This window comes from Octopus bimaculoides, chromosome 14 (genome assembly GCF_046866305.1).
Source record: "Octopus bimaculoides isolate indiv1 chromosome 14, ASM4686630v1, whole genome shotgun sequence".
Classification (NCBI taxonomy): domain Eukaryota; kingdom Metazoa; phylum Mollusca; class Cephalopoda; order Octopoda; family Octopodidae; genus Octopus; species Octopus bimaculoides.
The window spans coordinates 52,576,850-52,603,830 of NC_142941.1; the positions used below are offsets into that span (position 1 = coordinate 52,576,850).

Here is a 26,981-nt window from a genome sequence, read left to right on the forward strand (position 1 = left end):
GCCGACTGAATTGTCTTGACTAAGCTTAACTACGGGAAAATGTTGACCTTCAAATTACTTTTGTCACGATCGGGTAAAGTATATATTTATAATAAATGACACTGGAACTGTTAGAAATAATCTCAAAACTTCTTCAGTCTTAGTAAAAGTATGGATTTGATAGATGTAGGCATAACTGTATGGACTAAAGGTTAGCTTTCTAACCATATGGTTAAAAGTCTTGTTTCCTGCTGGCATCGGCACAATGACCCAAAAGACTGCATTGTGCTCCACTGTCTACTACAACATGGTTTCTACAGCTGAATGCCCTTCCTAATGCTAACCATTTTACACTTTACAGCGTCTACTAGGTGCTTTCTGCATGCCACCAACACTAGTGGGGTTGCCATATCACTTACAAGGCTTGAGAGAGACAGGAGATGAGGGATTAAAGAAAGAGAAAAGGGGCCGGATCAGAATAGGCTTCCTGCTATAAAGGGGCCACATGGCAATTTACACTTTAGAAGAGTGTGTGTGTGGGGGGCATGTGATCAGGGTAGAGTTGGGAAGGAATAAAAATAGTGATGTTACATCTGGGTGAGAAGTGAATGGGGGAAGAAGAAATGGGAGTGCGGGTGGACAGAAGATGTAAGCATGTACAGGAGAGAGACTGCGTATGTCATGTGCCACAGTTAGTGACACCTGATTGTTGTACAAGAGACTCACAGAAGATAGTGAGGGTGAGAATGGAAAAAGAAATTGAGAAAAAGAAAAAAGAAAACATCTTGAATATCTTTTTAAGTTTTATTTTTATTAAAAAAAGTAAAATGGACAAGTTCAAAAAGAACGAAAGTTAAATATAAAAATAGAAATCACATTCCAACAAACTATAAGATTCATATTTATCAGGAAATTCTATACACTGGAATAATTGTTTGGGTTTAAAAAGAAAATGTTTTGTCATTATCTAAATCTCACACAGCTCAGTTTCAAATGCAAAAACTACAAAAAAAAAAATCATGGCTTTTAAGTAGTGAGTGTTTGTCCTTGGTTTTTATTGTTGTTGCACTATTGTTTACTTGTTTGTTTTTTGTTGTTTTTTTTTACATCCCTACTATCTGATTCTGTGATGAGGGTATTCTGTATACTTATGTGATTTCCTAAGTTATTTTCCTGGTTTCACTCGATGGTCTTGTAGCCATGCTGGGGGGGTGACATCTTAACAAAGTGCAGTCGATTACATCAACTCCAGTATTTTCACGCAGGTGCAAATTGTATACAGGTACAAATGATACTGGTCCCATGGAAGGAACGATGAAAGAAAGGAAAAGTTGATCCGAGAAAGGATTTGAATATAGGCACCCATATACGCACACACACGCTATAACAAGGTCACAATAAAAAAACCAAAATAGGGGTTTTTTCTGATATTCCACCAATAGTGTGTTTGTATAGGTGCATATCTACAAATCCATTTCTTTTCTACACAAGTTAGGAACCCAGAATGGTAAAAGAATGATGACGAAATGCAAGGGCATCATTTTGTCCAATGCTTTACTCTGTATGTGTGTGTGAAAACTCAGGTGTAAAAGAGTGATAACCAGAAGTACCACAAGGTATTTTTTTCTGATACTCTACCAATCCTGACTAGTGTGTGTGTGTGTGTGTGTGTGTGTGTGCGTGTGTGTATACATGCATGTGTGAATGTGAGTGTGTACTTAAAAACAGTCGTCTCTTTTACACAAGAGGATAACTGGCTTTTGTTGCAATTCCACAATTATTGTCCATGTTACGTGCCATCTTGATGTAACCTTCTTCACCCCAAGATTCTCCCCAACTGTAAAAAAAAAAAAAAAAGAAAAATAAAGATCAAAATAAATTTTTAAGAAAATATAACAAAGATGGAGTAAAGAAACAGAACAAAACAAAAAAGTTGTTTACACAAAAAAAGAAGAGACACAGGTACAGCTAAGCATTTATGTGCTAGAAGTGGCGGCTAAATTTTCTTACTCAGCCGATTCTTTTGAAGAGAAGAGAGAGAGACCACATTGAATTGTATGGTCCTATACATAGTTTAAAAATTTGAAAAATTACACAAAACAGCTGGTTGTGGTTGGAATGTCTTATCAACGAAGGCTGACTGGAGCCAAACAACACAAATATAATTCATCAGTGATATATACAAACACAATTCTTTTGAACTTCCTTTATAAAAAAAAAAATAAAGTGGAGGTGCAATGGCCTAGTGGTTAGGGCAGCGGACTCGCGGTCATAGGATCGCGGTTTCGATTCCCAGACCGGGCGTTGTGAGTGTTTATTGAGCGAAAACACCTAAAGGTCCACGAGGCTCCGGCAGGGGATGGTGGCAAACCCTGCTGTACTCTTTCACCACAACTTTCTCTCACTCTTACTTCCTGTTTCTGTTGTGTCTGTATTTCAAAGGGGCCAGCCTTGTCACACTGTGTCACGCTGAATATCCCCGAGAACTACGTTAAGGGTACATGTGTCTGTGGAGTGCTCAGCCACTTGCACGTTAATTTCATGAGCAGGCTGTTCCGTTGATCGGATCAACTGGAGCCCTCGACGTCGTAAGCGACGGAGTGCCAACCACAACATAAAAAATAAAATAAAAAGAATAAAATACAAACAATAAAATTTGATAGACATACCTGTTTTTAACTAACCAGTAATCAGTGACCGATTCATCTTTTTCATCGACTCCATAACCAACAACTAGAACACCGTGGTCAAGGTTTTCATCACTGCATTCAGAATTGTAATAAACACCTTCTTTGTAAAAGCGGAATCGCACATCACTAGCATCGATGGCAACAGAAATTGGACCAACGTGAGATACAGCTTTCTGCAATTGATATTCACTGCCAGATTCAATATCGTGAAATCCGATATCAGTAGCACCAGTACCATTTTTGACAAAACGGCATTCCTTGGTCTGCAATAACAATATAGAATTTCAATGAAACACACTAATGAAAGAATGCAGTTTATTTATATTTATTTAAAATTATATACCTTACAGTTTATCTTTTGGTTTTTTTTCAATTTTTTTAATACAAATTGCCCTATATACAAAGTCTGAAAAATGTTTAAAATGTTAAGTATAGATATTGCTGTGTGGTAAGAAGTTTGTTTCCCAACCACAAGATTGTTGGGTATGGACCCATTATATGGCACCTTGGGCAAGTGCATGCACACACATTATTATATATGATGCTGGTGTCACAGAGCTGGCACCCATGACAGTGGCATGTAAAAAAAAACCTTTCAAACGTTGGGCTTCATGGAGGCAAAGTGGCTGATGCTGGTGGCACGTGAAAAGCTCCTTCCGAGTGTTGAGCCTCATGTAGGCAATGGCCGAAACATTTGGCTTTATGTCGTGCTAGAGAAGAAGACCCATCAAACCAAGTAAAATCACAGTCGTGGCAGATACAGGTGTCCTGCAAATGGCACCCATTACACTGTCAGAGTGGTTGGCGTTAGGAAGGGCATCCATCCGTAGAAACCATACCATATCAGACTGGTGTCTGGTGCAGCCTTCCAGCCCTGGTCAAACCATACAACCCATGCCAGCATGGACAATGGATGCTAAATGATGATAGATGTGTGTGCATGTGTATATATGTGTGTGTGTGTGTGTGTGTGTGTGTGTGTGTGTGTGTGTGTGTGTGTGTGTGTGTGTGTGTGTGTGTGTAGAGAGAGAGAGAGAGAGAGAGGGACATGCATTTGTACAACCATATTCTCTTGCTAATTTTGATTAATTGTTCCATAGGTTTTATTAAAGCTGCTACTGCTACTACTACTACTACTACTAGTAGTAGTAGTTTTTGTGTCATCATCATAATCATCATCAAAAACGGATATTAAATGATGATGATGACACAATGACATTGAGATAAAAACAAAATTATTATTGTTAGTGCCCAGCTCTACAACTGTACATGGGTGGATACTGACAACAACAACAACAACAACAACAACAGTTACAAAATGAGTGATTATCAATGACAGAATATTCCAGAAAGATTAATTTGAAACACTTACAACAGCTTCATAAGGATAAGCTGCCTCCGTATCAATGCCACCATTTTCCTCAATATATTGAAAAGCTTGATCCATCAAACCACCATTGCATCCATTATTACCTGAAAGAATACAGAAATAAGAAAATGTCAAAGACTGAGACAATGGTAAGAAACAAAGAAACTGTCTTGCTGCCTTCCTTTGGTTGAGAAGATCAGGTAGACTTTTTTTTTTTTCTCTTTTCCTTGGAAGATGACGATAGTGAAAGCATTTGTATGGTGGACATGAATGAAAGGACTGAGGACAGACATTTTGCTCTTTGGCTAAAACCTCATTCACCTGGAGCAGAAGGAATGGTCCAGTCCTGCATCATCATTATTATTATTATTATTATTATTATTATTATTAAGGCAAAGGTGACAATCTGGCAGAATTGTTAGCATGCTACACAGACAAAATGCTTAGTGGCATTTCATTGTCCTTACATCTGGAGTTCAAATTCTGCAGAGGTTGACCTTCCTTTCCAGGTCGATGAAAATAAATACCAGTTGAACACTAGGGCCAATGTCATCGCCCCCTCCTTCTAAGTCTTGCACTTAGAATGGAAAGCATAATAATAATAATCCTTTCTACTATAGGCACAAGGCCTGAAATTTGGCAGCGGGAGGGAACTAATCAATTATATCAACCCCATTGTTTCACTGGTACTTAATTTATCGGCCCCAAAAGGATGAAAGGCAAAGTCGACCTCGGCAGAATTTGAACTCAGAATGTATTGACAGCCAAAATACTACAAAGCATTTTGTCCAGCATGCTAATGATTCTGCCAGCTTGCTGCTTTAATAATAAAAATAGAAATATATGGAAAAATTGATGAGATTGGGAGTTAATTGTAAGGCAATCAGTGTTGCTAAAACTGGAGATCATAATGTTAATTGTTTATTACCTTCTGGGCCAGAACAGTCAACAATATTCTGCTCAGAGAGTGAAACCAATCGTCCTGTTTTCTTGAAGTGTTGACCTTCTAAGGATCCAGTTGAAGAAAAGGCATAGCAAGAACCACATTCTTTCTAGAATAGAAAGAAACAAAAGAAGGAATATTGATTATGTTAAGGCAATACTTTCAAGATTTGGAAAGCAAATAGGTATGGATGTACACAACCACAACAAGCACCAAATACTATCATTATAGCATCAACAAGGCAAAGACTGGTGAGTCACTGGATTAACTAATCAACCATTATCATCATTGAACGTCTGTTTTCCATGCTGGCATGGGTTGGATGGTTTGACAAGAGCTAGCAAAAGCCAGAGAGCCACACATGGCTTCATTTACCTGCTTTTGGCATGGTTTCTATGGCTGGATACCCTTCCAAATGCCAACCACTTTACAAGGTGTACTGGGTGCGTTTTACGTGGTACCAGCAGGGTGGACAAAGACAAAGACTTCTTAGATGAGAGAGAGAGAGAGAGAGAGTAGAATCGAGGGAAGTAGCTGTGAGCCAGACAAGAAAGAGTGTAACAGAGGGAGCAAGAAAGTTGTCTTACTATAGAGGAGATACTTGACCATTTCAGGAGAGGAAGTTTGAGAAAGATAGATTGAGAGAGAGAAAAACAAATGGTGTTAGACATGTATTGGGCCTATCTACAAGGGACAGTGGGGGGGGGGGGGGGTACAAGAAGTATAGAGGGGATAACCTGGTTTCAAAATTAACTACATGGGCCACACAGAGTCCCAACCAGTCACTCCACTCAAAACTGTGAAAGTGCATGGATTAGTAGTTTGGGTGTTGTACCCATGATTGCCAGATCATGGGTCTGATTCTTGGACTGGGTGACATTGTGTTCTTGAGCAAAACACTTCATTTTACGTTGCTCTATTGCTGTGGAGGAACCGGCATCCTCAAAGAATAGAGCCAACATTTCCACTGCATGTCAGAAAAGGTAACTGAAAGAGGGCAAGATGAGATTTGAACTCCGACCTATTAAAACCCTCACCAGTAACGACCACCCAAACAGAGCCAAAGATTGGAAGGTTGTTGTCTGAGTCGTGCAAATGTGTCATCCGCCAGGAGTAGGGAGGAACTACAAATTAAATGATGGATGCAGGGATGCGCTGTTACAGTGCATAGCCCCATACTATTGCTAATCTTAGCTGGAGTATATACAACAATGATGATGATAACCATTGTGATCATGAAGATGTCTGACGTTTTTTTTTTCAGCACTGCTGTGAATCAGGATTCTCCAAGAGATCTTGATCTAACACTGTGTGTATTTCATTTAGCTGAGAGTTCATAACTATGATGAGATTTTTTAATTTTTTTATTGTCAATCATTCACAGACTAGACCAGATGCAGTTAGTTTGGCACAGGCACTTGTCTTGTAAAAATCAACAGCACCAGATACTGTCATTTTGTTGAATATAAGTTTCCAATCAAGAACTCTGCAGATACACACTGTCATGGAGGGACATATACGTACTGTCATACACTTGCATTTACAGAATTCACATTGTACAACAATGTTGATAGGATCTTACCTGGTCTTTCACAGGAGTTACATAACCTTCATTCCTCCAATCAACTGTCTTTGGCAAATAAACTAAGGCGTCATCAGAATCAACTGAGGCACTTTTCAAATTGGTTTTGCTGGAACCTTTATAACCATTCATTGTTTCACGGAATTCCTTCTGAGTCTGTTGGAAAGATGAAAAGTAATTAAGGATAATAAAAAAGAACCAGAGTGATGAAAATTGGCAGCTTTTGCACATAAACAAAGATGAAAATTAGTTCTTTTAAATGATATCATTTAAAAGAACTGATTTTGTTAACCAGTAAGATTTTTAGTGGGTGGCAAAATCAGTCATTCACACATACAGGCCCGTCCTTTACAGGTGCCAGTATTGTCTAAACGTGCCCAGCACACCTTGTGAAGTGGTTGGCATTAGGAATGGCATCCAGCTGTAGAAACCATGCCATAATAAACAACTGGAGTCTGGCCAGCTCCTTTCAAACCGACCAACTCATGCCAGCATAAAAGGCTGATGTTAAACGATGATGAAGTGAATTGATTTTGAAGGAGTTTTAGACTTTATAATGTTAAAATGGCCAATTTTTAAGATTCTGTAAGGACTAGAGCCATGCACTAGTAAGTTTGAAAAATTAAAAATTAACCAGCAAAATTTTTTAAAATCGGTAATTTATCTAACAAAGAATTAAGATGGATGCATAAAATAAGAACCTGACAACAACCCACCTGAAATCTTCAAAATTTCATGTTAATTTATGCTTGAAATGCTAGCTAAACCTTTTCGTTACCATATTTCCTCTGAATTAATCTGCTTTTATTTTAACTGTTTAGTATTTAAACCAGTCATATCCAGCCCAAATAGTCAATTTGTTTCATACTCAAACTGGCCTGATTTGGCCTCTCACACCTATCCTACAATGTCATTCTAAATTCTTACAACTGCACCCTGGAGTGACATTAAACAATTATTAAAATTATGAAGAATTCCTGAAATTTACTTACACGGTCACCATATTTGTTCATGGCTACAGTAAAGTGAACTTTCTTTTGTTTGGCAGCCGAATTGTGTGCCAAAACAAACAAATGGTTCTTTTCCCAGACAAGTCGCCTGCAAAGATCAAAAAGTAAATTAGTCAATTCAGTTAATAAGATTTCCAAAACAGAATAAAAACCAACCAACACCTCTCACATCTATTCGACAGTGTCACTCTAAGAATAATCACAACATCAAAATCTGAATGTTAAAGCGTTAAGTTCTACTCAACTTCTCTTACGCTGGTGTAGAAAAAAAAAAAAAAAAAAAAAAAAAATGCACACAATACACAATGTAAAGTGGTTGGGCACCAGTCTAAAATAACAATAGCCCCTAACAAATAGGTGACTTGGACACCCTGATAATCTGTCCGATACATGCAAGCATGGAAGTAATCACAGAACAACGACAATGATGATGATGATGATGCACACCAAATATTTGCATAAGAGTGGCTGTGTGGTAAGAAGCTTGCTTCCCAACCACATGGTTCCTGGTTCAATCCCACTGCATGACACCTTGGGCAAGTGTCTTCTATTATAGTCTCAGGCTGACCAAAGCCTTGTGAGTGGATTTGGTAGCTGGAAACTGAAAGAAGCCTGCCGTATATATATATATATATATATATATATATATATATATATATATAGTTCAGATTTACAGAAAACAAAAGACAAAGACAGGTGAAGGAACAAGAAGCAGCCGTGTTAGTTTAACACTCAAGAAGAATGGAAAAGTCTTTGATGTTTCGAGCATATGCTCTTCAACAGAAAGGATTAAGAGGAAAACAAAATGGAGAGAGAAAAAAAATGTGTAGGGAGTAACAGTACAACATGATGAAAAGGGCCCATAAGGACACAAATGGAAAATATTTACCTGAAGTACTCCTCGGATTCTGTTTCGTAAATTTTATTAAATGCGTTTTTGAATATGGCCCATTCATCATCCAAATACGAGCTAGTGTCAAATGGATATGCAACAACGCATGTAGCCACCAAGAGAATTGCCAGAAAGTTAAACATTCTGAAAGAAAGAAATTCAAAAAATATTTTTAAAATACAGCAAATATATCACCGTGGCAATTAAACAAACAAACAAAACAAAAACTCAGCTTGTAGGCAATTGATAAGATAAACGGATTGAAATTATTTCTGGAAACAATATAATTGACCTTAAAAAAACCTTTGAGAGTCGTATCCCAACATAGCATTAGTCTCATGACTGAAATAATAATAGAATGTTATTCTAACATAATAGAATACTAGTAAAAAATATAGAATATATTTACTCAACAGCACACAAGCAAATATTGTTGAAGGACAACAGTCTTTATACATTTGTTCAAACATTGCCTTCTAAAACTTTTTCTTTTTTTACAATTGCTTATCTGATCATGTGACTATGATGAATGGAATGACACATTGGCTTTTTTGTTGCTGAGTGACTTTCATAATACTTTAATTCTGAATGAAAATTTTTTATAAAGATTAAAAGACATGTAGAGCAGTGCTACTCAGAGTGGTGGTCTGTGACCCATCAGCTGCCAGTACGTGGCAAATATCCAGAAAAGAAAGAAAAACGGTAGCAGAATTTCAGTAATTTTGCCTTATGCACTGCAGTAAACAACTTATCAGCTTATGTAATACTGTATCATTTGTTTACAAAATAAATAGAAGACAAAAAAAATTGACAACTTTCATTATATTCATTATATATATTGTTTCCGGAATAAATTAATATTACTAAGAAATATTACCAGTCCCTGGCACATTGGAAAAGGTAAAAAAAAAAAAAAAAAAAAAAAAAAAAATCTGCCAGTATTCCATATCAGATAGTTTGATAGTTTAAGAAGCACTGATGTGGAGGACAAAAACTCGGATTTGAAACACTGAATGATGAAGAGGAAGAAGAGAAGGCCAAGGCTTTCGACAAAACCCCTTCACAGGTGAAAGTAGTTTATTCCACTTCTGTAGCCATTTTTGTCCCCAGAAGAAGAAAAAAAAAAAAAAAAAAAAAAAAAAAGGAAAGAAAAAACAACATTCAAGGTATAAACTCTTGATACCATCCTACCTGAGATGGCCCTGGATCTGTGATCTAAACTTGCGGTTTTAAATGATCTAAATTAGAACTTCCTATCAAAATTTCATTTTCATTTATGTCTCAAACACCAGTTTGATAAAGACATTAAATTCATCATTATTTTAAGAATTGAAGGCAGTGTTTGTCAACAGAAATATGCTAACAAAAGATAAAATTTCTGACTACCAGCAGTGACATCACTGCCACCACTCCTCAGTCATACCACTAAAGGAATAGGTTCAACATTAAAACACCTGCAGTGGATTAAGAGTGTGTGATCAATGAAGAGGGAATTTCATTTCTTGATGTAAATCGGGTTAATAAAAAGAATTATCAGGTTTATAAAAGGAGCCCGTTTTATCTACTTACAATTCCACACAAACAGAAAGAGACCGATGCTTTGCTAGAACATGGAAGGTTGATGGGAACCAAAGAAGCCCCAAAAAGTTGTAATTAGGAAGGATTGGGTAAAGTGTTTATTTTGTATAAAATCTGATATAAGTGAGGAGTAGTGAGAGAAGATAGAGCGTTTAAATAGACAGGGATAATTTCTAATGGATTAACAATGTAGATTAAAACGACAACAAGGATTAACCATTAAAGCAAAGCAATTAAGTCCCCATAACTTAGCAGTTCAGCAAAAGAGTCCGAGAGAATAAGTAATAGGCTTAAAGAAATTGAGTCCTGGAGTTGATTTGTTCAACTAAAAACCCTTCAGGACAGTGCCCCAGCATGGTCCCAGTCATTTGGCTGGGGCAAGTAACAGAAGATAAAAGATATCTCACAGCTGCGAGATTTTTATGATGTGATTGTTTATTTCTAAATGGCATTGTAGGATAAGTGTGAGAAGCTGGATCTGAATCTGATCAGTTTGAATATAAAACTGGTAGAATATCTGGGCTGGATGTGACCGGTTTAAATGTTAAAGAGTTAAACACGATGTTACAATAAAAGTACAGATCATAAGGAGGATGGAAATAAATACTTATGTAACATCATGTTTAAAGACATAAATGTCAGGATTTAAACTGATAACAGTTGTTTTGCAGGTCAATTGTGTTATCCTTTTAAGTTTGTACATGCTCAATTGATAAACAGCCTGTAGTAGTCAATCATAATTATACAGCTATGAGGTTGTTGCTTTTTGTTGGTTGTAGGCTTCTAGTCAACCTTGAGCCCTAATTGTATGTGCCTGTTCAGATTCGATACTGACTAATAAGTGTATGGAAACAACAATAGACGTGGTGTGCAAGAGAGATGGTTGCACTGGTATGGTCATGTGTTGCATATGGATGAGGACAGCTGTGTGAAGAAGTGTCACACCCAAACAGTGGGGGGAACCTGTAGAAGAGGTAAACCCAGGAAGACATGGGACGAGGTAGTGAAGCACGACCTTTGAACGTAGGGCCTCATAGAGGCAATGACAAAGAGACAGAGATCTTTGGAGATATGCTGTGCTTGAGAAGACCCGGCAAGCCAAGTAAGATTGTGGCCAAGGCTGATGCCAGTGTCGCATAAATGTTCCATTTAAAAGCACCCTTTAAACATTGGGCAATATGCCATGCTTGTGAAGACCTGCTAAACCAAGTGAAATCATAGTTGTGGCCAATGCCAGTGCTGCCTGATTAGCATCCGAGCCGGTGGCACGTAAACAGCACCATTCAAGCGTGGCCGATGCCAGTGCCACCTCACTGGTACCCATGCTGGTGGTACTTAAAAAGCCGACACCAGTGCCGCCTGACTGGCTCCCATGCTGGTGGCTCATAAAAAGCACCCACTCCACTCTCGGAGTGGTTGGCATTAGGATGGGCATCCAGCTGTAGAAACCTTGCCAAATCAGATTGGAGCCTGGTGCAGCTGCTGGCTCTCCAGACCTCAGTCAAACTGTCCAATCCATGCTAGCATGGAAAACGGATTTGGAGGATAAATAAATGTGTACAGATGCAGCTGTGAGATTGAGGAGGTTGCTTCCTATCCACAAGGTTTCCAGTTCAGTCCCACTACTTGGTACTTTTGCCAAGTGTTCTACTACAGTACCAGGCTGACTAAGACTTGTGAGTGGGTTTGGTAAACGGAAACTGAAAGAGCACATCGTCTAAAACTGTAAACGAGCAGCACCATTCGTACGATAGTGACACTCACTTCCAACTATCATGTGACGCCGAGACAAAGAAACAAACGTACACATATATGGCAGGTTTCGTTTAGTTCCTGTCAATCAAATCCATTCACAAGGTTTTGATCAACCTGGGGACATTATATATATATATATATATATATGTATATATATATATATATATATATAAAAAGCACCATTCGAGCGTGGCCGATGCCAGTGCCGCTTGACTGGCTCCCGTGCCGGCGGCACGTAAAAACACCCACTACACTCTCAGAGTGGTTAGCGTTAGGAAGGGCATCCCAGTCAAACAGTCCAACACATGCCAGCATGGAATGTGGACCTTAAACGACAACGACCGCAAGTGTGTGTGCAACATCTATTGTAGACATAGTATTAACAAACAGACAAGTCTAAGTAGCAGGAAATGGTTGCCCAGCAACAGTGAACTGATTCTATACAGTTTGAATCGAAGAGCTTCCACCTGCAAGTTAGTCATTTTTTTAAAATATATAAACATCATCATCATCCACCACGTCAACACAACCCCGAAAATTTTATGCTTTGAAATACAAGCAGTATAGCACAGAAATTTTTTTTTAAATGTATAACACCTAAATATTAATAAACCTTGCAAACCCACACATACCATAGAGTGTAGAATGAGGTTAACTGTATTATTGGTTCACAATGCGGAGCCAAAATCACAGCAAAATAAAATAAAGCTTCTTGAATGAACAGGAAAATACTTCAGACTTGAAAGTGGGAAATGTGCTGGAATTGTAGTATGAAGGGAAGAAACTTGATATGCTGCCGGAAAAATGTACTTAAGAATTAACAAGTCCGGTTTAAAAATTTTTTTCTTTATTATTATTATTAACACTGAAGTGGAGAGGTTAGAAAGCAGACACTACTTAAGGAATATCTGTAGTTATGCCCTTAACAAATGTTCATAAGTATGCCTGAATAAAAGGCTGTATTCCCTTAAGTGTCTAGGTTAAAACAAACTAAAACTATATATCTATAAACATACATCATACTTTAATTTTATAGCATTCAGAATGAAAAAAAAATTTTATGGCAATATCGGAGATTAGCATATCAAATTAACAAATACCGTTTTAAATATTGATTTCAAATTTTGGCACAAGGCCAGCAATTTCGTGTGATGGGGATAAGTTGTTCACATCGACCACAGTCCTCAACTGATATTTATTTCATCGATCTCGAAAGGATGAATGGCAAAGTCGTCTTCGGCGGAATTTGAACTCAGGACATCAAGACGAACGAAATGCCGTGCTAATGATATTAACATATGTTAGCAGCGGTTTTGATCACCCCACCTTTATATATGGTGAATTAAATATAGTGTATTTTACAGTCTGTATTGATCGCATTTTTAAAATTTAATTTCCTATATAATTTAAGCTACAAGCCACACAAAACAACTGACACATCAGCACATATGTTTATATTTAAAATAAGTATTAACTGAAGATGCTTATCGCCAAATTGAAAAAAAGAAATTCTTTTTCTAAGTAGAGATTATAACATATAAGCCAAATTTCTAACAACAATGTAGGTGATTATGAATTAAGATAATTTACAGTAATTAAAAAGTGAGCCATCATTGTGTTAACGTCCGCTTTCCCATGCTTGCATGGGTTAGACGGAATCTAGGCAATCAATCGTTTTTGGTCTCGGAGAACTAAAATTATTTGTTCGGCAAGTTCCGTATAATTTTTTTATTTCTTTGATGTGTATTTTTTGCAGTTGAACAGTGACACACACACCAACCCACACACATAATTTATGAATGTATATATAAGTTACTGAGTGTGCGACAGTATTTTTCACTGTTCAGTTGCAAATAAATAAACATTAAAGAAATAAAAAATTTATAAGGAACTTGCTGAGCAAATACTTTTAATTCTCCAAGACCAAAAACGATTGATTATCGGAATTTGTAGAGGTAGGTTTTCTAAGGCCCTTCCTATTACCAGCTATTTCGATTTCCAGAGAGACATGAAGAAACCAAAGTATAGTTATGCCATCATACCTAGACTACAGAAAATTAGAGACTAGCAATACAATTATACATACTGGAAGTCACATAACCACAGATAATGTTACCAAATGGCCATTATCAAAATCTGACGCTCCCGAATACGTCCAAGACAATGTCAAGTCTTCTGCTTAATGTCATCAACCGGCTATTATTATCGGAAACCCTTCGTGTATAATGAGTCTTTTTTTGTTGTTGTTATTTTTAACATCAGTTCAAGATCTCGGACAGATTGCCTGCTTGCCTACTTGCTGGGTGACCGTCCATACAAGTCTCAGACACGTTAAATAAAAAATCATACTTGATAAGAAAAAGAGAGAAATATTTTAAATAAATAAAAAGACACCAGCCCGTACTCTGGTGGTGATAAAAAACATTCTTCACTTAAACACACTCCGCAGATCAACCCGCTAAAAATACCAGACCCAAACTCCCTCGAATACACCTTCTCGTCTTCAAAAGATAAAGATTCCAAGGTGGGGGTGGTGATGGTTAAGGGGTCAACTGTGATCAACCACTACTCTATAATACATAGTGATTTGATCCTAGACCAAAGTTAGACCAGCACGCTCATGATCAAAGACATCCCAACAATGACCCTCTGGTCTTTGGAAAGTATCGAAGATTACAATAATGTGCCAAAATCCCAGGTGCGATTAAGGGAACGTTGGCAAGGTGGAGCCATCAGGTATGGTAATGCCTTACGATAGGATCTCAACTCGTTAGTAGAGTTGTAGGGGCACCGAGCTGAAACACAGCATGCCTTGAGGCCTTTTGACACCCGGCAGAGCCCATCCATTTCCTGGTTCGACCGCAGCCAGACGGAAACAAAAAGGGAGAGAAAGAGAAAACTGGATCTCAGTACAGGACTGGCACCCTATTTATTTACCTCGAAAGGATGAACGACAAAGTTGACCTCGGCGGGATTTGAACTCGGAGCGTAGAGTTGACACGATTGCCGCAAAGCAATCTATCCTACGGTCGAATGACTGTCAATCGGTCGCCCTCGTTGTCAGAGAAGTTCCAGTCTGGCGCTTTGAGACAGACCTTTTACCAGCGAAAAACATTTGCTTTTTCTTACAACCTCAGCCTTTTAAAAGGTTTATTACATTCACTTTTGTTTTATTATGAAGTAATATCATATAGCGATGAGTTGGCAGAAATACATCGTCGGAAACAAATGCCTTACGGTATTTGTTCCTGTCTATTAACGTTCCGAGTTCAACTTTGCCATTCATCCTTCTGAGAGTCGATATATCAAAATATCAGTCAAGTAATGAAATTGATAGTATCAACTAGCCACTCGTCCTCAAAATTGCTGGCCTTATGCCTAAATTAGAAACTTATATAATACTATCCATATCACATGCCACTATTTTTTTTTTCACATCAGACACTGAAGTACGGTAGGATAAGGTCACAGACACCAACACTTATTCAATTAAGACAGACTGATATTTTTACTGGTGCTATTATGCTAACTACAAAATGAAACTGTTTGTGGATTTTAAATAGTTATGACATCTCAATGACGTAATTAACTTGTTACTCGGGTTTATGGTGAACATTTGTGACATATAATTATAAACCAATAAACTTAGGTGAAGCAATAATAATTCTTTTAATGTTGATAAAGGCCAAAGATTTGCACGGAAGGATATAAAAGATATATAATTTCGCTGAAGTATATATTTTAATCGATCCCGGACTGGGTGAAAAAAAGCTGAAGTAATTTTAGTCCAGCGTTTAATTAGTCGGTATAAAAGGCCCTGCTATATTTATTTAGTTGCATCTCATTACATTTTGAGGTCGAACCTCGTAACAATTGACATCAGTTTTTCTTCTCCCGGGGGCCATCACTACCTTATGGGGTATTACTGTGTTTCAAACAATGGGAATTTCTTTCCCCATCGGTCAAGTACTGGAACCGATTTAATCGACTGACCCCTACCCCTTAAATATATTACTTTGTGCATATTATTGGCAAAATTATTATTTAATAGAAAGAAAAAAATCCTTAATAAAACAAAGATAGTTCCTACCACTCTTATCGAGAATTCCATTATAATTAGGTATATATATCATAGAAGGAACGATAAAATATAAATACATAAACCAAGATCACGGCCCAAGATAAGGAATAAGAAACAAATGGGGGAAAAAAGAAAGCAGTAAATGTTTAATTCGTATTTACATAAATTTATCTCTAGCAGTAATGCTAAAACAACATTATGCAACGTTCTTGTTATTTGGCACAATGATGTCGTCAGCCATAAATAAAGATTTCACATTCTGACAAAGAACCAACCACAGAGAAACAGCAGAAGAAACGTATTGACAAATACAAACACTTGAACACATCTACAGGTTTCAAAACGTTTCAGTAGTACATAACAATAATAATAATAATAATAATAACAAAGATCTAAACTTCAGACACTAACTTAATCAAGAAATAAAAGATCAGACAGTTGAAGAAATATATATATACACAGATGCAAATTATTAAGTGACCCACTGTCGTTATTAACTCGTAACTTTTTTGAAATAAGCATATTTTTAAATGAAATTTTGCAGATACGTTTCTGAGAATGTAGGTTACAATTATGTATATACAGAATTTAGGAAAGAAATGCTGGGGACGAGGAACCAATTAGTAGTTAAGCCCATATATAGTAACGAAAAAAAAAATTGTTTTTAATTAACCCCTTCTTTGTTTTTTGTTTGTTTATCTACGCCGATTTTATTATTAATAAAATGGAAAATGATATATTTCTTTGCTGTAAGAAAACAAAGATAAAATAAGTATGCGATGACATTTGTAACTGTTTGCTAATCAAGTTAATTAACAAATAAACTTAATCACCCCCCAACATGTCACTGACCTTTTACTACAGTAGCAAAAAAATAATTGCTTATAAAAACACAGGCAGAGACAAGGCCATATATTTTATCGCACTTGACTGGCACTTATACCTTATATTGATCAGGGAAGGTTTGAGAAGCAAAAATAATCTCGACAGATTTTAAACTCAGAAAATCACAAAGAAAAATTATAATATTATAATAAACAGTGTCAAATATCCTGGTAGAAATAGTAGCCAAACGTCCCTCATATCTTGGACGCATTTACCATGTTAACATAGGGGGGGGGGGAAGATATATTTGATCCAGGTTAATAAAAGGAGAGGATACATTTGATAATGTAGTCTCAGATAAGCTTATGTTGAGTAAAATAAATTATATAGGATGATCATGGTAGGAAAACGTTTTTACTGGTAGGTCCTTGCTAGATCGGGAGCTGGCTTGGGTCAAAAAAAAGTTAACATTAATAAAATAAGTTTCTAATAAAAAAAAATGTACATTAACATATTATTTAAATATATGAATAAAAATTCGTAAAAAAGAAATTATATTAACAAAAGAAAATTCGTTAAAAATCCATTGATATAATTAACACTTACTTGAAACAAAAAAATATTTCAACACAAATTCGAGGTTTGAGATTAACAGCAGATTATCAGATCTCACCCTTAGCTTTTAGGGGTTTGTTTTATCGGTGTTAAAGAAATGAACAACTATTCAGATTAAATGCTGGAAGTAAGTATAAGAGAATGGGTGGATATATTTATATAAATGTAGCGAAGTCATGTGAGGGTTGTCTGTTGCGTTAAGTCCCGTGATTAGTGACGTCACATGACACATGACTGTGACCATGAACATGTGCGCTGAAACATCAAAGAACAAACAAAAAATAATAACGCGATGATGATGATGATTACTTCAATAAACTGTTCGAATCGGAAAGGAATTTGGACGGAAGCAAATTAATATAATAAATGAGAAAGTAATTGTATTACACTTAAAAAAAATAATAATAATTATAAGGGCAAACTGTAGGTTTTGTTTTAAGTAGTTCAAAGATTCTTTTGCTTTTTGTCTTTTCCCCATATTTTTTTTTTATTTTGAATTAGGAAATTATATATATTACATGTCGCTCATTGTCACATGAACATACACACGTCTCTCTCTCTCTCTCGCTCTCTAAGTATAATATACTTCAAAATATGAATAAGACCCCTTGTGGTTAATAAATAAATCATTATTATTCGCCAGAAATTACAAAGTGATTCAAAGACTGACTATTGGCGTGACCATCTACTACTTATAAGTTACACGCGCGCGCACACATATACATATATACTTACATACATTCATGCATGTATATATCGATGTATGTATATATGAATGTATGTATGTATGTATCGGTCAGTTGTTCATGAGTCGAAAAGAAAGAAGCACATTGTAAAACCTTTAGGGGCGGCAATAATAGTTATTGCTCCTTGACCGGCCATAACCAACAATTATATTAATTGTGTGTGTGTTAATAGATTGATACAATGCAGTACTTTTACCCCCATCGTCACCTCATGTAAAGTTTGGGGATACAAACGAGAAAGAAAAAATACACAATAGACGCAGTATATTTTATTTTTAAGAAAAGGAAATAATAAAGACACTATTCTCTATCTATCTATCTATCTATCTTTCTGTCTGTCTGTCTGTCTGTCTATCTGTCTGTCTATCTCTCTGTCTGTCTGCCTGTCTATCTATCTATCTATCTATCTATCTATCTATCTATCTATCTATCTATCTATCTGTCTGTCTGTCTAAATATTTGTTTGGCTGTCTATCTGTCTGTATGACTGACTGTACGTCTGTCTGTAGGCATATATATGTCTTCTAGAATATATTTCAGTTAGGTCATATGTGAGTGAGTGTGTGTTTGTTTGTTTGTGTGTGTGTGTGTGTGTGTGTAAATTATAAAGTTTTAGTGAGGTACAGACGAGAGAAAGGCTACCCGATACAAAGGCAATTTTCATTGTAAACAAACGATCATTCAGATGGGTGACTCATCAGATATTTCGTCACTCCGTACACACACGCACACGCACACACACACACACACACACATACATTGCACACACACTCAATTAATAGACTGGCTGGGTATGTTGTTCAAATCGCAACTTGGAGTCCCATTGAAATCAACATTAGCAAAGTTTACTTTCCATAAACTTTTTTTGTGTTTCACTAGAAACGTCCCACCGTTTTTAAAAAAATTCTATAAGTTGATTAACTATTCCAAACAATGCACAAATACATAATCCCTTCTACGACAGGCACAACGCTTGAAATTTTTAGGAAAAAGCCAGTCGATTACATCGACCCCGCCGCGCTCAACCGGTTCTTATTTTATTGACCCCGAAAGGATGAAAAACGAAATCGACCTCAGCGGAATTTGAACCCAGAAAATAAAGCCTTTGTACATACATACATACATACATACATGCATAATCCTTTCTACTACAGGCACAAGGCCTGAAATTTTGGGGGAGGAGTTAGTCCATTAAATCGACCCAGTGTTCAGCTGGTACTTATTTTCATCTACCCTGAAAGGATGAGAAGCAAAGTCGAACTTGTTGGAATTTAATGCTAATAATAATCCTTTCTTCTATAGACGCAAGGCCTGAAACTGCGCTACATTTACCCATCTTTTTGACAAAATTGCTGGTGGGCAGCACTTCCTTCTCTAATCTCACTTCCCTTTTCTAGTGGAACTTGAAAAAGTTGATGAGGTCTTGGCCAAAGAGGAAAGTGTCTGTCTTCAGCCCTTTCAGCCTGGTCCACCATACAACCTCTTTCGCTTTGGCCACCAGACAAAGAAACACTGCCTGCCCTTCCCAGCCAAAGAGGGCGGCTGGGCGATGTTCACGATGGACTCAGCCAATAGCTACATCTGTCCAACACACAACAGCAGGTGTTCAACATAAACCCACCAGTCAACAATGCTCAGGCACTGCACGAAGGTGTGCAGAACGGTATCGTCACTCTGCGCACATCATGAGCAAGCCCTGCTGATGGCACTTCCATGCCTGTAGAGTTTATTCCGAACCAGCAATGCTCCCCAGTAGCACTGTCAAGCCAGGGATTTCTGGAAGTCGTCCATAAGTACCGGCCCGAAAGTCTTCAAGTCCGAGAAAGACGTTTCCACAATTTCTTGTTGGACAACTTACCATCAAATGACATTGCCTGTATGGGTGCACAACGTACTACATGTCAGATGCCAAAGTGATCATAGAGCAACATGAGAGGGAGTGTTTTGCTCAAGATCACAACACACCAATGTGAATTGGTGTGTATTACAAGAATCAGCTTGGTTTCTTTCTTGAATTATTGATAGTTCAACCCACACAAGTTAATGTGTGAAAAACAGAATTAGAATTTTGAAAGAAGTTTTTATAAAGGACTCCGAAAGGATGAAAGGCAAAGTCAACCTCGGCAGAATTTGAACAGAGAATGTAAAAACAGACGAAATATCACTAAGTATTTTGCCAAATGTGTGTGTGTGCGTGCGTGCATGTGGTTGCTTCCCCATCACTGCTTGGCAACCGGTTTTGGTTTGCTTACGTCCCGGTATTTAGCAGTTCGTCAAAAAGCAAGTGATTGAATAAGTACCAGCCCCACTTCCCCACCAAAATAGAAAATATTGATGGTGGGGGGGGGGGGGGGGTCGGTCAATTTGTTCGACTAAAACCTTTCCGAGCAGTTCCTCCAGCATAAAAAGGTAAAAGAGTTTAATAAATATATTTACATTTGTGTACCATTGAAAGCAGATGGTTCATGGTAAGGCTTTGTTGCTGTGCGTTTTAGGTTGGCTGCTCAGGAATTAATACACTTCACTAACAATGTTGTTGATGAGTTTAACATAGCAGATGGCTGGTTCATAGATTCGTGACTGAGAATGTTGTTTACTAAAAGCTGTGCATACAAGCTGATAATAGTTGTGCCCCACATACTCACTCATTTACAGGTGTGTGTGTGTGTGTATAGGCATGTAATTCAAGATGATTGTGTAATACTATATACATATATACAAACAGACAAACAGAAAGAAAGAGTGAGAGAGAGGAGAATATACATATCTATCAAATCTTATAACAAATTTGAGTGTTGCTTCTCTGTCCATTACATTTTTATGTTTTTTTTAACTCCTTGACCATTGGTGCAAGGACAACAAGACTCAAACCAACAACTCCCCTAATCCCAGCGAATGTCCTAAGGAGGTCTATTTTTTAAGGGCTGCCTTATTGGGGCCCCACTGACCATCCCCTATTTTTACATTTTAAATTTAATACATGCATTGGTGACCAAATCGTAGCAATGAATATATATATATATATATATATATATATATTTATGTGTATATATATTTATGTGTGTATATATATATATATGTGTATATATTTATGTATATATATATGTATACATATATGTATACGTATATATATGTATATATATGTATATATATGTATATATGCGTATATATATGTATATGTATGTGTGTGTGTATATATATATTTGTGTGCGTGTGCGTGTGTGTGTGTGTGTTTGTGTGTGTGTGTGTGTGTGTGTGTGTGTGTGTGTTACATTGCTTGACGACCGATTGCTTGACAACCGATGTTGTTATGTTGACGTTTCCATATCTTAGCAGTTCGGCAAAAAACCCTGATAGAATATGTTCTAGGCTTACAAAGAATAAATCATGTGGTTGATTTTTTTCGACCAAATGCAGTGCTCCAGCATGGCCGCAGCCACATGACTGAAACAAGTAAAACAATAAAAAAAAGACTATGCCATCTTAATCCTGAACAAGGTCAGGTGTCTCTGCTAGTATATATTTAAAATATCCTGCTTCTCTGAGCAGTCAGTTGTTCAATTTATAGTAGCAGTAAGCCTTTTTTTTCTCTCACATACACTAAAGCAATAACATCACTTTCTCTTTCTTCCCCTTACAGGCGTATGGGTGTGATGGAGTAAGGTCACAAGCCCCGATGAAGTCATAGGAGTGGAGCTCATCTCTCTCTCTCTCTCCCTCTCTCCGTCCCCGGTTCTGAATGCAGTTAATTTCTTCCAGAGAGATAGATTTGACCTCAATATTAGACTGTTACTTTATCAACAACACTGGAAGAACGAAAGACTTGAAAGTAATGATTTTTTTTATTGCATACCAGAGGCCAACATAAAGGGGGGTTACAATATACAAAACAATGAGACAATACAATGGCGTGGGAGCCAGGTTCAGCTTTGACCCCACAAACTACAGTCTGCCACTGAAGCCTTGCCTTACTTCTATGTCTTACAATCAAGAGGAGTCACTCATTCTCAACTCTTGTGTCACATCCTTCCATCTTTTAACATATCACGCGACCACCGCAAAGCATTTTCTTCAACAGTAACAACTCTTACCAACTCACCAATTGTTCATGTACAATATATTATTGTTCGTAGCTTTCAGCCATTCTACTCGTCAAACTCATGTGTGAGCTCTCTTGTCAACTAATTATTGCCAAAACAATCAGTCAATAGAGTTTTTACTAGGTTTCAGATTTTACCTTAATTTTTGTTTTTTAGCAACCAATTGTTTAAAGTGTTATTGAGAACCAATTATTTAAAAAATAAATAAAGTTAGTCGTTTATACTTTCGCAACCTTTGAGTCCAAACGAAGGCCTGACCAAGCTCTGAAAATTTAAACAAACAAAACACTTGTAGTTTCTGATCTGTTTTTACGATCTTCTGATCGTAAAATTCAGGTCAAAGTTGAATTTAAGTCAATATGGAATGGTTATTTATATTTCCTGCTTTGAATTGTTCTTGCAAATATAAATTAGTTTAATTAAAATTGTATTTGTACCTTGGCCATACCACTGACACATTTTCTTCTTTTGTAATGGAAACAAATCTAAATCTATTCTATCCAGTAAGACAACTTGCCTGGACGAATGCAACTCTTCCATGCCATGTGTTCCCATCTTCCATCGCAGTCTTCATATCTTCAACTTGATATTTTAGAACTTGTTGTGTGGGTCATGGTTGAATGTTGTTAGTTAGCTATGTGTGATCCCAAAACAAATCAAACGAGTTCATAGTTGAAATAAATTTATCTGTTATTTAGGTAATTACATTAAATGAACAATTATACACAAAGCTTTTTATTTTTTCTGATAGTCACCATTAAGGTATGTACGTGGCTAAAATTGAATTTGGCTGTAATTAAATCATGAACAGAACAGATAAGAAAAGTCTGCCTAACATTACTAAAGAAATCTTTTTCACTCTTGGCTGAAATTCATCAAAAGAAAACTCGACATTGTAAGAACTAGTTGCTTCTGCTATCCTGGGCCATGCTCTCTTGTTTGCTTTGGCAAGAGGTGAAGATTTGTGTTCTCTGGTAGCTCTCTCAACCTCTGCAGTTGATCTTGGCATGATTTTGCTTTTATAATGCCTTTTTATAATCACGGAAAATTCAATTGTGTTCTGTGATCAGGGCATGATATTTCCTGCAAGCTGTTCGGTCAGTGATCAGGGCACTTTGCCTGACTCAAGTGTGGTCTGGACCCAGCTATCAGGGTTGTGAGGTTTCAATTCTAGCTCTCACTACAATACCAAGTGTCTTCTATCTGATACGAGGAGTGTTCATTAAAGATTTCCCCAGATCAAATTCTGATTATTGCAGGAAACAGAACTTGTACAGGTATAATCATACATGTCTCTACATGTCACATTGTAAATTGCAGCTTTCCACTAGTATTCGTTTGTCTTTTACAGCTGCTGAAGTGGACTAAGGTGTTATAATGGAGGCAGTTGAATGCAGATCAGTGATCAGGTTCTTATACTTGAAAGCTTGTACACCAAAAGAGACTTTTGATGGGATCAAAGAAGTTTATGGTGATGATGTACCATCATACGACATAGTCAAGCACTGGCATCGCCAGTTCAAATGTGGTCGGGCATCGGTAGAAACTACTCCTATTCCTGGATGATCACATTCTGCCATTGATGATGACATCATCCATAAAGTGGAAGCTGTCATTTTGGAGGAGCGCCATAAAACTATTCTGCAACTAGCCCAAGAAATGAAGATGAATGTAGGATCCATGGAAAAAAATCATTCACGACCATTTGTTCATGTGGAAATTGTCTGCACAATGGATTCTCCGGATGCTCTCACTTTCTCATGCAGTGGAACTAAACTTGGAACCATCTGGTTGGAAAGCAAGCTTCTTATTTTTTATTGCCCACAAGGGGCTAAACATAGAGGGGACAAACAAGGACAGACAAAGGGGTCAAGTCGATTACATCGACCCCAGTGCGTAACTGGTACTTAATTTATCGACCTCGGCGGAATTTGAACTCAGAACATAACGGCAGACGAAATACCGCTAAGCATTTCGCCCGGCGTGCTAACGTTTCTGCCAGCTTCTTACCACACAGCCACCCTTGCACCTATATTCTTCAAAATTCTTTATAATTGAAATCCCACTGGGATAAACTTTGCCTTCCATCCCTCTGGGGTCAAGAAAGTAAAGTACCAGTTAAGTACTGGGGTCAAAATACAATGTAATTGACTTGCCTCCTCCCATCATACTTACATATACATATGTATGTATGCATGCATGCATGTATGTATGTATGTATGTATGCATGCATGTATGTATGTATGTAAATATATATATACGTAAAAGAATACACACACACACCCATGAGGGGGTGCTGAAAAGTTCCTGGCTTTGGGTAAAAGAAAATACAAGAGGATCAGTTAATTATGATTTTATTCAACATATTCCCCTCACAAATTCACACACTTATTGCAGCAGTCCTTCAGTTTTTCTAAGCCTGATAAAAGAATTCAAAAGGTTGAGCCTCCAGCTAGGCTTTTTGTGATACCTTTAAAGCTAGGAGCTTTTCAATACCCCTCCATATATATATATATATATATATATATGCAAATGGGTGATGAAAAGTCCCTGGCTTTGGGTAAAAGGAAATACAAGAGGATCAGTTAATTATGATTTTATTCAGCATATTCCCCTCTCAGATTCACACACTTATTACAGCAGTCCTTCAGTTTTTCTAAGCCCTGTAAAAGAACTCGGCAGGTTGGGCCTCAAGCCAGGCCTTTCGTGGTACCTTTAAAGCCAGAAACTTTTCAGGACAACCTTGTATATACACATATACACTCACCTTCCTATCAATACATACACAATATATCTAGGCACACACAAACAACAAACTTTCATGCCGTTTTCTCTTACCTATATCACTCACACACCAAAGTTATGATTGAAGACATTTACCCAAGATGCCACACCATATAATTGAACCTCAAACAATGTAATCGCAAAGCAGAAGTATAAATGTAAATGTATGTTTATTCTTCTGCCCTTGCAGTTAATAAATAGCACATAACTAATATAAACCAGTGGTTGATATTTTATTCTTCCTCAAACAATTATTTCTAATTAGCATTTTTAAAGTTCCCTGTTATTAACTTAACTTCTCTTTATCACTGTATGTTCTATTCACACACGCACACACACATGCCTTCAGACACGTGCACACACACACACACACACACACATACACATGCGCACAATGCCTTCAGACACATACATGGACACATGCACACACACATGCACACACATACACACACATGCCTTCAGCCATACACATGAACACACACACACACACACACATACGCATACATATGCCTTCAGACACACACACACACACACACACATACGCATACATATGCCTTCAGACACACACACACACACACATGCTTTCAGACAGACACACACGCACACACATACATACACACATACACAACTAATAACCCTTTCTGTTGTAGGAACAAGGTCTGAAATTTGGTGGGAAAAGACTAGTGAATTACATCGACCCCTCCCCTCCCCAGTACTCAACTGGTACTTATTTTATCGACCCTGAAAGAATGAAAGTCAAAGTCGACCTCAGCGGAATTTGAACTCAGAATGTGAAAACAGATGAAATACCGCTAAGCATTTCACCCAGCATGCTAACAGTTCTGCCAGCTTACAACCTTGATATTATTAATAATAAAAATAATAATAATAATCTTTTCTATTCTAGGCACAAGACCTGAAATTTTGGGGGAGGGGCCAGTTGATTAGATCGACCCCAGTATGCAACTGGTACTTAATTTATCGACCCCGAAAGGATGAAAAGCAAAGTCAACCTCGGCGGAATTTGAACTCAGAACAATTTTGCCAGCTCACCATTTTAATAATAATAATCCTTTCTACTAAAGGCACAAGGCCTGAAATTTGTGGGGGGACTAGTTGATTTTATCAACCCCAGTGTTTCACTGGTACTTAATTTATCAACCCCAAAAGGATGAAAGGCAAAGTCAACCTCCATAGCCAACACAAAACTAATGACATTAGGCATTTTCAGATCTTGGTACCCATTAGATTAGACATTCTTAGATCTTGGTACCCATTGAGTGAAGTAGGCTTTTCCTTGCCCCTTCAGAGAATTATTTTCATTAACACTAAAGATTTTTATTCTTTAGTGTTACAATTAATTTTACCTTCACTTCTTCAAGTCTGACACCCAGCGTTCTCTGTACCGAAAGCAACCTTGGAAAGTTTCACATGGCCTTCAGTATGTTAAAAATAACTTAACTACTGTTTTTTTTTCCCCCATGAGTGTGTCTTTAAATTTCTGACTCTCTAAAAGAAAATCCTGTTTTCTACAACTCATTACAGGTATGTCTATGTGATATGAAGTTTGCTTCCCAACCTCATGGTTTCTGGGTGAGACCCACTGCATGGCACCTTGGGCAAATTTCTTCTATTATAGCCTCAAGCAGACCTATACCTTGAGAGTGGATTTTAGAAGGAGACTGAAAGAAGCCTATGTGGTGGTGGTGGTGGTGGTGGCGGTGGTTGCAGTGGTGGAAGTGATGACGATGACGATGCTGCTACTGCTGCCACTGAATGATGATAATGATGATGACGACGATGACAATGATGACGACAATGATGAAGATGATGGTGATGGTGATGGTGACGATGATGATGATGATGATGATGATGATGATGATGGTGATGATGATGATGATGGCTGTATTGGGGTTTTTTGGTTTCACTGTATTGTTATTTCTAATTATCATAATTAATTACACTTCATTATTTGTTTTTCTTTTATGCTCTGTCTATTAATTATATTAACATTAAGTTAGCTATTGCATTT

The 26,981-nt window shown here is 37.3% G+C and overlaps 1 protein-coding gene across 1 annotated transcript; it reads right to left on the reverse strand.

The window, feature by feature from the left end:
- Nucleotides 1-769: 769 nt before the first annotated feature.
- Nucleotides 770-17,454, reverse strand: LOC106872318 (procathepsin L). The gene is made up of 8 exons (XM_014919263.3): nucleotides 17,311-17,454; nucleotides 8,463-8,609; nucleotides 7,556-7,661; nucleotides 6,564-6,719; nucleotides 4,967-5,090; nucleotides 4,042-4,142; nucleotides 2,649-2,932; nucleotides 770-1,816 (listed from the first exon to the last, which is right to left on the reverse strand). Exons 2-8 carry the CDS (start codon nucleotides 8,606-8,608, stop codon nucleotides 1,717-1,719), a joined length of 1,017 nt encoding a protein of 338 aa, XP_014774749.1. The 5' UTR covers nucleotide 8,609; nucleotides 17,311-17,454; the 3' UTR covers nucleotides 770-1,716.
- Nucleotides 17,455-26,981: the final 9,527 nt, after the last annotated feature.